At 35.8% G+C, this 14,850-nt stretch overlaps 1 protein-coding gene across 1 annotated transcript; it reads left to right on the top strand.

The window, feature by feature from the left end:
* The first annotated feature begins 13,151 nt into the window (after nucleotides 1-13,151).
* TAS2R10 (taste 2 receptor member 10) lies at nucleotides 13,152-14,177 on the top strand. The gene has a single exon (XM_017892015.1). It carries the CDS (start codon nucleotides 13,233-13,235, stop codon nucleotides 14,154-14,156), a length of 924 nt encoding a protein of 307 aa, XP_017747504.1. The 5' UTR covers nucleotides 13,152-13,232; the 3' UTR covers nucleotides 14,157-14,177.
* The last annotated feature ends 673 nt before the right edge of the window (nucleotides 14,178-14,850 follow it).

The following is a 14,850-nucleotide window of genomic DNA, read 5'->3' as shown; positions in this document are numbered from 1 at the left end:
AAAAAAAAAAAAAAAAAAACTCAAAGCAACAACAGAACAATATACAGAATTTAAAAGCACTCTCTAGCACATAGAAAGCGAAGGAAAAGCATTGTTTTAAAGAAGACTCACTGCAGGAAACAAGGATTAATATTAGATAATAGCTACTAAATGTTTCCTGTCAAATTCAAGAAAGCAATTCTACGAAAGAAGAGAAAAAAAGAGATAAAAATTAAAATATGAAAAGGGAACTTGTGAAGAAGTAAACAAATACTTTTTTTAAAAAAAGAAGCTGAATAAAATAGGAGAGAATTCATGAAGCTAAACATGTTACAACATAATTTTTTTTTTGAGATGGGGTCTTGCTGTGTTGCCCAGGCTGGAGTGTAGTGGCGCGATCTCCGCTCACTGCACGCTCCGCCTCCCGCATTCACGCCATTCTCCTGCCTCAGCCTCCTGAGTAGCTGGGACTACAGTTGCCCATCATCACATTCAGCTAATTTTTTGTATTTTTAGTAAAGATGAGGTTTCATCCTGTTAGTCAGGATGGTCTCGATCTCCTGACCTCATGATCCGCCCACCTTGGCCTCCCAAAGTGCTGAGATTACAGACGTGAGCCACCGCGCCCGGCCACAACATAATTTTTAAAGCAATAAGTCATGATCTACAATAACCAATATGTTATAGATCAAAGTTCAGAAAATAAATGTAGTTATATAGGACGTTACTTAAAACTAATAAAGGAGAATTATTAGATATGTGATAGCAATTAAATACTATGGAAGTTATCTAGATTTTAAAATATCTAAAGATATTAAAATAATTATCAATTATCAATCTGCAAAGCAAAACCCAATCCTTACCTTTCACTCTCCAGAAAAAAAATACCAAAGAAATGTTAAGATACATCCTCTGACAGTAACATTATAACAACCATCTGAATAAAACATACATACGTGTATTTGTGAACTTAATAACATTATTTACATTTTTTTGTTTCTTCATCCAGAAACACATATTTCTGTCCCTTTATTCAAAACTTCCACTGATACCCCAGTTAAACCTTTTTAATTGGAGTAGATTATGTCTAGGTTAATTATTCATTTATAAGTATAGTTTTTTGTAATATTCTCTGTATATTTAGAAAGGAAACAATGCATTTTATTTAATATAAATTTTCAGGATTTTACAATTACTTTTTCTCACTCATCCCATGCAAGTGTGTATTTCTCAGCAACACAACTAATATGGTCTGCATGTGGACATTTCAAAATTTGTTAGGACTTCCTTTTTGACCTAGTACATATTCAATCTTAGTATCTAGTCTACCTTTCCCAGAATTATTCTCTCAAGAATATATTTACTCATATAGGGGGTATGTAATTTTCTCATTATGTGTGTAGTTTTTGACCTATTGCTAACATTGCAAGAATTTAAGGAAAGCAACATAAATATTTGCAAACATGCATACACATAATTGTTTACCAACATAGTAGTCAAGATAGCACATCAATGGTTAGTCTCTGAATAGATTTTTGCCCCTCATCCCAGGGGATATTTGGCAATGCCTGGAGACATTTTTAGTTGTCACAGTTCAGGAGGTATGACTGGCATCTTTTAGGTAGAATCCAAGTATGCTGCTAAGCATCCTACAACAGGACAACTCCCAACAGTGAAGAATTATCCAGCCCAAAGTGTCAACAGCACTAAGGTTGAGAAACCCTGCAGTGTACAATTGGAAACATTGTAAACCCAGAGAAGGGGAATTATTGAAAAACCAAGTCTGGGTGTGGTGGCTCATGACTGTAATCCGAGCATTTTGGGAGGCAAATGCGGGCAGATCACTTGAGCCCAGGAGTTCAAGACCAGCCTGGTCAACATGGCTAAACCTACAAAAAAAAATGAAAAAAAAAATCCATAAATATTTATGAAAATATGAAAAAATTACATAAATATGAAAAAATTAGCTAGGTGTGGTGGCTCATGCCTGTAGTCCCAGCTACTTGGTGGGGCTGAGGTGGAAGAATCATTTGAGCCCAGGAGGTCAAGGCCGCAGTTAGCCAAGATCACATCACTGCACACTTAGATAATAATGATATAGAAGAAAATTATTGACATGAAAAATATATAATTATATGTTTATTACTGGGAAAACTATTATAGAAGGACATATTTTAATGTGTTCCCCACCAAACACACTTAAAACTTTAAAGTTGCATAGGAAAGTATTGACAACAAATCTTTTTAAAAAGCTGTTTTGCTGATTTCCAAGTTTCTGTATAGATCATGACCTTATCTGAGTTAATTTTAAAGTCACTTAAAGTTTTCACTTCCTAAGTGGTTGTCTGATGACTGAGATTCAGTTATCCTGAAAGCTTTACCCACTTTGCACACAACTTTGTTTCCTCATAAAATGAAAATTCTTTTTATACTACTATGTGAGACTGCATCTTACTTTGTGTGGTAACACTGGAAGTGAGTGTTCCTTCAAAAGAGTAGAGACAATCTAAGGACTTTGGTAAAGATGCTAAAATAAAATGCTTCTGTAACCAGAAAGAAAATTAAAATATTAAAATTAGTGAACATGAAATACAGAGTTATTATATCTATACAACTTAATATTTTTTTTTATTTCTGTGTTACAGACCTCAGCATGAAGTTATAGTTTAATAAATATTATTGTATGATTTGGAAAAGAAAATATTTTCTCATTTATGTTAACCTTCTATACTAAGTGAAGTTTACACAAATAAAGAGAATTACTCAGATTAATTATTAATATGTGTAATAAAGTGACTTAAAATACAATATTTTATTATATGCATCAACCTGTCCCTGGAAATGTGTATATATTACCAGTATTTTGAGGAGATGTATCAGTTAGAAAGCTTTTAATTATAAAAAGAGAAAACCTTGTCTCGAACCCTTGTAAACTATAAAGAATGTGATCAACTCATGTAACTAAGCATCTAAGGGAGAGAGGGTCCCAGTTATGGTAATATCAGGAGCTGAATGCCATGACTAAGGAGCCGGGTTATTTGCCTCTCTACTCTGCTGAACTCAGAATCTTTGTCCTAGAACTCTCCTCTGAGGTTATTATAGAAGACGACTGCCAGTGGCAACTGGGTCAATTTTCATAATCATGTCTAGCCAGAATGAGAAAAGCCTTATTTAACTATGAGTTACAAATCTGTCCTTTCAATATGTTGAAGCCATTTAGGACCTGATCCCATGCTTGGATGAAGGACCTGTTGTCAGTACAACGTCATGAATAGATTGACTTAAATGGAATAATCAGAGTTCAACTCTGAAGTGGGGTTTGGAGTGTTTACTGAACAAAAGCATTGTTTGAGGTCTCCAATCCTCAGTTAAAATATATATGAACAAAAATGAATAGAATTTGAGTGAGAAGGAAAGTGTAAAATTATGACAAGAAGCCAATATAACATTTTCCAATAACAAAAACAGAATTCAGGCTTTTAGTCATCGTAAATATAAAGTTATAGCCTTTCAAGTGGTAAATAGCACCATGTCTGAACTTTAAATCATTTTATAAGCTTTACAAGTCATTTTCATAAAGATAATAAGAGCTCTATTTCACAGCAGACCTGGATGCCTTACAAAGCAGGATCCAAAACAGAAACAAAAGAAGAAAATCATCTTGTCTACCACCAGATAATTTGAAGGCCAGTGTATCAGCAGAAATATTAGAGACAGAGAATTTCTCTCTCCAAGCTTGCTACCTGCTCTGTGTGGAAAAGAGTTTCTGGGGTGCCAGCTGAGCTGGTCTCCCTGAGTGAGACACCCATGGGAAGCCATGGGCGGCCTCTGAGGAGAAAAGTCTCCTTATTGCCTTCATGTATTTATGCCCAGAGAGGATAACCGCTCAGCAGCATTCCACAGGTTGCTCAGGGAGATCACACTCCCTTGAAGCAGTGGAATATAATCAAACATCTTGGCTCCTCCTGAAACCTGCTCCCACCATTTCAGTCCCGATAAGTTAAAGATCTTAAGTAGTTTAGACACACGCCTTTGCTCAAGGAATTCACAGAAACCAACACTACTATACATCTTATCGAATGACTCGTGAGTTCTCTTTCACTGATTAATCCTTTTCCTCATCCCTTCCTCCCCCTCCCATCTGCCCTAAGAACAAAGAGCTTATAAACAATAAAGTGGGCGGAGCCCGAGAGCTCTGGGCCATGATCAAGGCTCCGACTCTCCGGTACCCCGGACCTGCCTTTTAAACGCTTGTTGCATATTCTGTCTCTTTCTAACTCCTTTGTCTCCGCCAGACTTGGGGTACACGCTGAGTGGTGTGAGGCTGGTTTCCACAACATTCTGGAAGCATCTTCAGCATCTTAGTAAATGGGAAATTCATGAGGCAATTTTGGTGAATGGACAGATGGGGCCGGTTGATTGAATTGATGGGATTGCAATCAGAATTCTCATTCACCTATGTCCTCACCAGCTTGGCCATATCCAGAATCTACTTGTGAATAATACTACTGGGTGATTTTCAACTTGTACTTGATCCAGACATGCAAGTCTCTGATTTTAAAAACATATGTGTGCTTGTGCATGCGCATGCACTTGTGTGTGTGTGTGTGTGTGTGTGTGTGTGAAACAGTTCTTAGTATTACCATGTGCCTGTGATTAAAGTCAATGGAAAACTACAATAACCCAAATTAGGCAGGGCCAAAAACCTTCAGGAATGAAGACTTGGGTCACCCCATTAGATAAAGAGCGACAATCAGCTTGTGTTAGTTCGTTTTCATGTTACTGATAAAGACATACTCGAAACTGGGAATAATGAGAGATTTAATTGAACTTACAGTTCCACATGGCTGAGCAGGCCTCAGAGTCATGGCAGGAGGTGAACGGTACTTCTTACATGCAGCGGCAAGAGAAAAATGAGGAAGAAGCACAAGTGGAAACCCCTGATAAACCCATCATATCTCGTGAGACTTATTCACGATCATGAGAATAGCATGGGAAAGACTGGCCCCCAGGATTCAATTACCTCCCCCTGGGTCCCTTCCACAATGTGTGGGAATTCTGGGAGATGAATTCAAGTTGAGATTTGGGTGTGGACACGGCCAAACCATATCATTTCACCCCTTGCCCCTCCAAATCTCATGTCCTCACATTTCAATACCAATCACACCTTCCCAACAGTCCTCAAAGTCTTAATTCATTTCAGCATTAACCCAAAAGTCCATAGTCAAAAGTTTCATCTGAGACAAGGCAAATCCCTTCCTCCTATGAGCCTGTAAAATCAAAAAGTAGTTACTTCCTAGATACAATGGGAGTACAGATATTGCGTAAATACAACCATTCCAAATGGGAGAAATTAGCCAAAACAAAGGGGTTACAGGGTCCATGCAAGTTCAAAACCCAGCATGGCAGTAAAATTTTAAAGCTCCGAAACGATCTCCTTTGATTCCAGGTCTCACATCCAGGTCTCACTGATGCAAGAGTTGGGTTCCCACGGTCTTGGGCAGCTCTGCCCAAATGGTTTTGCAGTGTACAGTCTCCCTCATGGCTGCTTTCATGGGCTGACATTGAGTGTCTGCTGCTTTTCCAGGCACACAGTGCAAGCTGTCGGTGGATCTACCATTCTGAGATCTGGAGGACAGTGGCCCCCTTCTCACAGCTCCACTAGGCAGTGCCCCAGTAGAGACTGTGTAGGGGCTCCAACCCTACAATCCCCTTCCGCACTGCTCTAGCAGAGGTTCTTCAGGAGGGCCCCACCCATGCAGCAAACTTTTGCCTGGGCATCCAGGCCTTTCCATACATCTTCTGAAATCTAGGTAAAGGTTCCCAAACCTCAATTCTTGACTTCTGTGTACCCGCAGGCTCAACACCACGTGGAAGCTGCCAAGGCTTGGAGTTTCTACCCTCGGAAGTCACAGCCCAAGCTCTGCGTTGGCCCCTTTTAACCAAGGCTGGAGTGGCTGGGACACAAGGCACCAAGTCCCTAGGCTGCATAAAGCATGGGGACACTGGGCCCAGCCCATGAAACCATGATTTCCTCCTAGGTTTCCGGGTCTGTAATGGGAGGGACTGCCATGAAGACCTAAGACATGCCCTGTAGACATTTTCGTCATTGTCTTGGTGATTAACATTCAGCTTCTTATTACTTGTGCAAATTTCTGCAGCCTGCTTGAATTTTGCCTCAGAAAATGGGATTTTCTTTTCTACTGCATCATCAGGCTGCCAATTTTCTGAACTTTTATACTGTTTCCCTTTTTAAATGGAATGCTTTTAACAGCACCTGAGTCAGGTTTTGAATGCTTTGCTGCTTGGAAATTTCTTCTGCCAGATACCCTAAATATCTCTCTCAAGTTCAAAGTTCTACAAGTCTCTAGGGCAGGGGCAAAATGTCACCAATGTCTTTGCTAAAACATAACAAGAGTCACCTTTGCTCCAGTTCTCAACAAGTTCCTCATCTCCATCTGAGACCACTTCAACCTGGATTTCATTGTGCATATCATTATCAATATTTTTGTTAAAGCCATTCACCAAGTCTCTAGGAAGTTCCAAACTTTCCCTTATCATGCAATATAACATGTGTTAACTGAGTTACAAGACATACAGAAGAATGAACATCACCCAAAATCTGTTAGAGGTTTTTTACAGTAGGTGAAAAAACTTAATTTTCATTTTTTCATGAAAAATGAATTTAAGGATGGCAGTGGCAGTGGCAGCATGAGCGTATCCAACTATGATGGTGGGGAAAGCAACTTACAAAGGCTGTTCTTTGGCAGGAGTTTGCCTTTATCATCCTATTCTTGGTTTTTGTCTAATACTAATTTTCAAGTGTACTTATCAATTCTATGAGTTATCCATACCCTTCCAACAAATTATTTTTCTAATTAAATTGATTAAAGTTGGTTTCTAGTTATGCAACCAAGAATCTTCATAAGTATTGTGAACTACTTGTTGCGGGGAGGTAATGCTAGCTTAATATCTTAAAATTTCTTTTTTTTTTAATTTAGTAAAAATTGTGAAAGGACAAAAGAAAATAAAGATGAATGTTTAATCTTGAGAAGAAGACATTTTGAATCGTAAGGGAAGTGGCTGAAACCTCAAAGGAAAAGACAGATGTACCAAACTACAAAAACATGTACAATGTGTACACATTACATAAAACAATAACAACAACGAAACGCCTGTAAACAAAATTCAGACTAAACTGATGGCTGAGGGAAATCAATTACAGAATAAAAACTACCTTCCATAAAATATGAGTGATATGGTTTGGAACTGTGTCCCCACCAAATCTCATGTTGAATTTTAATCCCCAATGTTGGAGGAAGCCCTGGGGGCGGTGATTGGATCATAGGATGGATTTCTCTTGAGTAGGTTAGCACCCTCCCCTCTTGGCGCTGCTCTCATGACAGAGTGAGTTCTCATGAGATCTGGTTGTTTAAAATTGTATAGCATCTCCCCTTCTTGCCCTCTCTTGCTCCTGTTCCCTTCATCTGACATGCGTCGATCCCCCTTTGCCTTCCAATATGATTGGAAGCTTCCTGAAGTATCCCCAGAAGCAGAAGGTATTATGCTTCCTGTACAGCCTGCAGAACCATGAGCCAATTAAACCTCTTTTTTCTTTTTTTACAAATTACCCAGTCTCGGGTATTTCTTTATAGCGGTGCAAGAACAGACTAACACAATAAGCGACTTCTTGAAAATTTTTAAGAAAATATGAGCAATGAGTAGAAAAATAATTAAAGGCCATACAGAAGTAGCTTACTAGGGACTTGGGAAAACATTCCCCATTACTTGGAAACAAAGACTAGAAAAGTGATGATGGTCACTCACCAGAGTACTGTGTAAGGGTTCAGAGCAATTCAGGAATCCTGCCACCTAAGTCAGTCTCTTGCTTTTATTACCATTCTTGAAGGGGGAGAAGAACAATGTGGAGATGGTACTATTGTCTACCAAAACAGAATGAAATGAGAAATAGAAATAAATACTATTCAGATTCTAAAATAATTTAGAAATGATACCATATGTAAGTAAATATTCAGATAACATGAGTTTTCCTACATTTCAACCAAAATTCATTAGAAAATGTATTGTAACAATATTTTCCCAATTCTAAAGGTGACAAAAAGTATAGCTAGGGAAATCTGTTAAGTAATAAATAAGGACTATATCTGTTAAAATTATGAAACATTGTGTGAATTATACCAAAGAATATCCAAGAGGTATACCATATGTCAGGATTTAGAATTAGCTACAAAGGGATGCCAATTCTTTATAAATTATAGTTTTAATGAAATGCCATCCAAAAATGGATTTTGTTAGAGAATTCACAAAAGTATTTCAGCATTTTAGGAAATGTAAATATGAAAGAATTACAGCGTTTTTCATTTGGCCTGCCTTCCTTTTTCCTTTTTCCTCTTTCCTTTCCTTTCGTCTTTCCCTTCTTCTTTCCCTTCCCTTCCCTTCCCTCCCCTCTCCTCCCCTCCCCTCCCCTCCCCTTCCTTTCCTTTCCTTTCCTTTCCTTCCTCCTTCCTTCTTTCCTTCCTTACTATAAAAAGGAACTTTCATTTTGGGTTACATGTGGAAAGTCACAAAAGGCTATCACATCCATCTTAAAAATAAGACATTTATTGAGAATTATTTTGTTCATTGGAGTATAATTAATCTTAGCAAAAGTTCCACATGCACTTGAAAAGAACGGTTGGTCTTCAGTTAGATATAATTTTCTAGAAGGGTAAACTAGATCAAGTTTCTTGAAAGTGTTGTTCACATCTTCTATATTTTTACTGGTGTTTGTTTACTTCTTTTAACAATTACCATGAGAGAGTTCTTTATTCCATGTGTGTTGCTGCAACAANCTTTCCTTCCTCCTTCCTTCTTTCCTTCCTTACTATAAAAGGAACTTTCATTTTGGGTTACATGTGGAAAGTCACAAAAGGCTATTACATCCATCTTAAAATAAGACATTTATTGAGAATTATTTTGTTCATTGGAGTATAATTAATCTTAGCAAAAGTTCCACATGCACTTGAAAAGAACGGTTGGTCTTCAGTTAGATATAATTTTCTAGAAGGGTAAACTAGATCAAGTTTCTTGAAAGTGTTGTTCACATCTTCTATATTTTTACTGGTGTTTGTTTACTTCTTTTAACAATTACCATGAGAGAGTTCTTTATTCCATGTGTGTTGCTGCAACAAAGTACCTTAGACTGGGTAGTTTATAAACAATGGAAATTTATTTTCTCACAGTTCTGGATGCTGGGAAGTTGAAGATAAACATGTCTCCTGAGGTCTGCTCTCTGCTTTCAATGCAGCTTGTTGCTGCATCCTCCAGAGGAGATGAATGTTGTGTCCTTACACAGTAGAAGGTGAAAGGGCAAAAAGGATGAACACCTCCCTCACACCTCTTTTATAAGATCATTAATCTCATTCATGAGAGGTCGGCCCTTATTATGTCCTAGAGGACCCATCTCTTAATACTGGCACACTGGCAATTAAGTTTCAACATATAGACTGTGGAGGAAACACACGCAGATCACAGAAAAGGGGTTTTTAAATCTTTGCTATGCCTATCACTTGCTTTAATTCTGTTGATTTTGCTTTATTTATTTTGAGTCACAATTGTTAGTCTGATACACCTTCAGGATTGTTAAGTATTTTTGATAAATTGAACATTTTATCATTATACAACATCCCTCTATTTTTCTACTACTTGTCTTGAGAATATGGCCACTTTGAGAACAGAACTAGTCCTGCTTTTTATGGTTACAAATTCCATAGTACAGCTTTTTCTATCCCTTTACATCCAATCTATCTGTGCCTTTATGTTTAATGTTTTATCTTCCAACCATAACATTTAACTGTGCTTTTGTTTTTTCATTCTGATGATCTCTATCTTTTAATTAGAGTGTTTAGTCAAGTCATATTTAATGCAATTATCAGTATGGTTGGCTATCAGTCTTGCATTTTGCTCTATGTTTTTCATTTATCTCACTTATTTTTGGCCCCCTGTCCTTTTTCTGGCTTTCTTTTGTGTTAATTGACTATATCTTTAATTATTTCATTTTAATCTCACGATTAGCTTTTAAAACTTCATTTGTTATAATGAATTATTCTTTTATATATCGCTGGATTCTATTTTGTTAACATTTTGTTTGGAATTTTTGCATCTACATTCTGGCTATATTAGCCTGTAATTGTCTTATAAGTGTTCTTGATGAAATTTTGTATAAAGCTGTTCACAGTATTGTGTTATCATGAAAGATTATACACAAGGATATGTAACTGTACATTATATAACATTATACAATATATATATGTATATGTTTGTATGTGTATATATATGTAGAGAGAGAGAGAGAGATGAGGTCTCACTCTGTCACCCAGGCTGGAGTGCAGTGGCCCAATTATAGCTCACTACAAGCTCAAACTCCTGGGCTCAAGTGATGCTCACACTTTGGCCTCCCTTACAGGCACACCCCACCATGACCTGATAAATTATTTATTTTTATATTTATTTTTTAGTAGAGATAAGGTGTTACTATGTTTCCCAGACTGGTCTCAAACTCCTGGGCTCAAGTGATTCTCCCACCTGGGTCTCCCAAACTGCTGAAATTACAGGCATTAGCTACCACACCCAGGCTGTATTTTTGTTATCTCTAAGGACTGTAATAATTTGTATTTTCTTTTGACCAACATTAGTATATTACTGTACTGAATTCTTTTATTTTAGTGATTTCTGCTGTTACTATAATTTCTTGACTTCAATTTTCTTTCACTCTTGATTTTCTAGCTTCTAGAGATGAAAACAATTTTAGCCTTTCTTCCTTTCTAAAAGATGCATTCAAGGCTACAAACTTCCTTCAAAGAATGGCTTTAATTGGATTATGTAAATTTCAATAAGTCATTTCTTTATTACAGGTTGAGTATCCCTAATCCAAAAATCTGAAACTTGAAATGCTCCAGAATCTGAAACTCTTTGAGCTCTGTCATGACACTCAAAGGATACGCTCATTGGCACATTTTGGATTTCAAATATTTGAATTAGAGATGCTTAATCAGTATGATGTGAATATTTCAAAATTTTAAAAAAAGAAACAAAAATCCAAAATCCAAAGTGCTCTGGTCTCACACATTTCAAATAAGGTATACACAACCTGTATTATTTAGTTAAAATATTTTCTAATTTTGTTATTTCTTCTTTGACTTGAGTATGTAGAATTTTTTTGTCTTAGTAAATTGTTTCTTTCTCTAGTTATCTGTTTATTATTGAACTTAATTTTATTCCTTTGAATTCAGAGAACATTCAACACTTGTGAGATATTCTTTTGGATTCACATATGATCACTCTTGATAAAAAAAAAAAGTCTATGTGCACATGAAAAGAATATGAGTTATTTTACTGTTGAACACAAGTTTGTCAATTGTTTTTTCATATATTTTCCATCTATCGATTTTTGGTATGTTTCTAGGCTAAGCTATTGAGTTATATATTTTACAGTGTTTCATGATGATTATAGATTTGTCTTATTTTTCCTTTTCTATAAATGTTTGGTAGTTTATTTGGTTCATAAATTTTTGAGATTACCCTATCTTTCTGTAGATTTGAGCATTTTTATCACTATAAAGTACACTCCCCATTTATTCTCTAATGCTGGTTCCTACCTTAAAGTCTGCTTTATATAATATTAATATAACTATGCCAGATTTATTTTGGATAACGTTTGCATGGCTTATTTTTCCATAATTTTACTTTAAAGCTTTCTTCTTATATATTATATTGTGTTTCTTGTAAGCAGTATATGGTCAGAGTTTTAAATTCTTCTTTGTTAATATTAATTTTTACTTGGAGTATTTAGTTCATTTACATTTTATATAATTATATTCTCCATTTCTAGAAGTTTTTTCCCCAGATGTTCCCATTTCTTTCTGACAGTCTCTTGCTGCTCTTCTCTGAAATTTCATCTTGTGTTTTGTAAACAGTGTATACATTAGCTAATTTATCTACACCTATTCTTATCTGTCAATTTCAATATGCACAGTCCATGAGAATTTAAGTTTTCTACTTGCTTTTGATTGGTTTGTTTTGATTTTATATCATTTGTAATCTATTCCTATGCTTAATTTAACTTTATTTTGAAATCATTGTGCAATTTTATTTATGGTAGTCATGCCAGGATAAATGAGAGAAGGTCTTTTTTTCTCCAAAGCTCAGTTTATTCATTTTTAATGTAAATACAAAAAATAGCCCCTCTTTTAAAGGACTGAAGGCTTGTGAAATTAAGATGAGAAAAAAATGACCTTAAGATACTTAACATAGTGCTAGGAATATAATAAAAGCTCAATAAATGGTAGAGTTCACTTTTAATTTCACTTTTAATTCTTAGATCAGTATGTTGATTTACTTGTTTCCTGCCTCCCTCATTAGAATATACACTCCATAAGTCACACAAGCTTTGAGATTCTGTCTAACCACTATATTCCCTCAAAGATCAAGAGAGAGTTTGTTGTATCTAGATATTCAGTAAATACTTGTTGGATAAATGAATGGGTGCCAGCAAACAGTAATGTGTTAAATGAAGAGATTATTCCTAAGAGCCTTTCATGTCAAGGGTAGTCAACATAATCTTCTGCATTCAAGGGTGTAATAACCATAAGTGTAAAACAACAGCAACAGTTTTGTGATACATTTGTGAAACTTGTCATACCCAGAGTTGTGCTTAAATTTTAATTGAAAATTAAATTGATCATTTAGAGTAGGTATCTACAATGGCTAAATTTGTTTTCCACTTCTACATAGTATTTTCTTTACAAATATAAATTGATTATAAATGACATAAATAATGATTTGATATTTTAAAAGATAAAGTCAAGTATTTTGTTTCTGTTTTGCATTACATTCTACAGGCATATGTTTGGTACTCCTTCTCTACAATTCAATTTATTAAATGTAAAGTAGTCTCAGGAGGACATGTAAAATCCATGAAACACAAATTTTCATTTGCATTTTAACAAATTATAGATAGGCATTCAGTCTGAACATACATTCTCTAAGACCAGCTACGTTTTATAGATAGATTTGGAAAGGTCTTCATTAAGAAATTTCTAATTCCATCATAAGCCATTACTGGGGCAATTTCAAGTCTTTATATAACAAATGAGAAGAAAGTCATGCTTCCATCAAGCAGCCAATATATGCCTCGTTCTGCAGCAGGTAATCTAAGATAGACGTAACAGAAGCAATATTAAGAATTAGCAAATATGCTAAGTGTAGTGGAAGGCATCCTCATTTTTGTTGTAATTAGTGAGTCAGCATTTGGGGTTTTAGGGAATGGATTTATTGGACTTGTAAACTGCATTGACTGTGCCAAGAATAAGTTATCTACAATTGGCTTTATTCTCACCGGCTTAGCTATTTCTAGAATTTTTCTGATATGGATAATAATTACAGATGGATTCATACAGATATTCTCTCCAGATATATATGCCTCTGGTAAGCTAATTGAATGTATTAGTTACTTTTGGGTAATTAGTAATCAATCAAGTATATGGTTTACCACCAGCCTCAGCATCTTCTATTTCCTGAAGATAGCAAATTTTTCCAACTACATATTTCTCTGGTTGAAGAGTAGAACAAATAGGATTCTTCCCCTTCTGATGGGATTCTTACTTATTTCATGCTTACTTAATTTTGCATATATTGCGAAGATTCTTAATGATCTTAAAATGAAGAATGGCACAGTCTGGCGTCTCAACATGTATAAACGTGAATACTTTATTAAACAGATTTTGCTAAATCTGGGAGTCATTTTCTTCTTTACTCTATCCCTAATTACAAGTGTTTTGTTGATCATTTCCCTTTGGAGACACAACAGGCAGATGCAATCGAATGTGACAGGACTGAGAGACTCCATCACTGAAGCTCATGTGAAGGCAATGAAAGTTTTAATATCTTTTATCATCCTCTTTATCTTGTATTTTATAGGCACAGCCATAGAAATATCATATTTTACTGTGCCAGAAAACAAACTGTTGCTTATGTTTGGAATGACAACCACAGCCATCTATCCCTGGGGTCACTCATTTATCTTAATTCTAGGAAACAGCAAGCTAAAGCAAGCCTCTTTGAGGGTACTACAGCAATTGAAGTGCTGTGAGAAAACGAAAAATCTCAGAGCCACATAGACACCTTGGGGAGATATGGATGTTCCATGAAAAGAATCCAGTGAATAAATCCTTGAAGATCTGTTTCTGCACTGCATTCTTGCTTTGTTTTATTAACTGTGTCATTAAAGATCACTGAAATCTTCCATAATTGTTTTGATTACGTTTCAGGGAATCTCGTCTTTGAGGAGATTTTAATCTCACATGCAAACTCAGTGTCTTAGTCAGCTTCCCCACCCTGCAACTTCTTCCTACAAACTTCCTAGAGGAAAACCATCAGCCTGGAGACTATTCACTGTAAAGATTTAACAGTGAGAATAAGCTCTAAACTAAGACTTCTTGTTGTGCTTTACCTGACTTTTCTGAAGCAAGGACACCCATTCTCCAAGAAAACCCAAAGAAAAAAGAAAGAAAGAAAGAAAGAAAATTAGATCAATCTTGACATTTAGAACATGGAAGTGAGGACGGATGGTGGTGCTTCTTTTCAGTATGCTATTTTAATTATTTAAAGAGTTATTTTTTCATTTTTTAAATTCTAACATCCTCTTTTACTGTTTGACGTGTAGCAAGTAGTCAGAGTAATAGATGTAGTTCTGTGAAATATAGCTAGGGAAACAAGAGTCTAGTTAAGGGATATGGGATCAAAACACTGACGAAATAAATATACTCTTCAAAATCAGTGATTTGAGATAAGGCAGATTATGAACCAATTAAA

Source organism: Rhinopithecus bieti, unplaced genomic scaffold (genome assembly GCF_001698545.2).
Source record: "Rhinopithecus bieti isolate Rb0 unplaced genomic scaffold, ASM169854v2 scaffold_22452, whole genome shotgun sequence".
NCBI classification, from domain to species: Eukaryota; Metazoa; Chordata; class Mammalia; order Primates; family Cercopithecidae; genus Rhinopithecus; species Rhinopithecus bieti.
Note: the sequence above shows the minus strand (reverse complement) of the source record. Positions and strands in the feature narration are given on the sequence as shown.

Coding starts and splice junctions, on each gene's coding strand:
- TAS2R10 (XM_017892015.1), top strand. CDS start 13,233: ATGCTAAGTGTAGTGGAAGGCATCCTCATTTTTGTTGTAATTAGTGAG.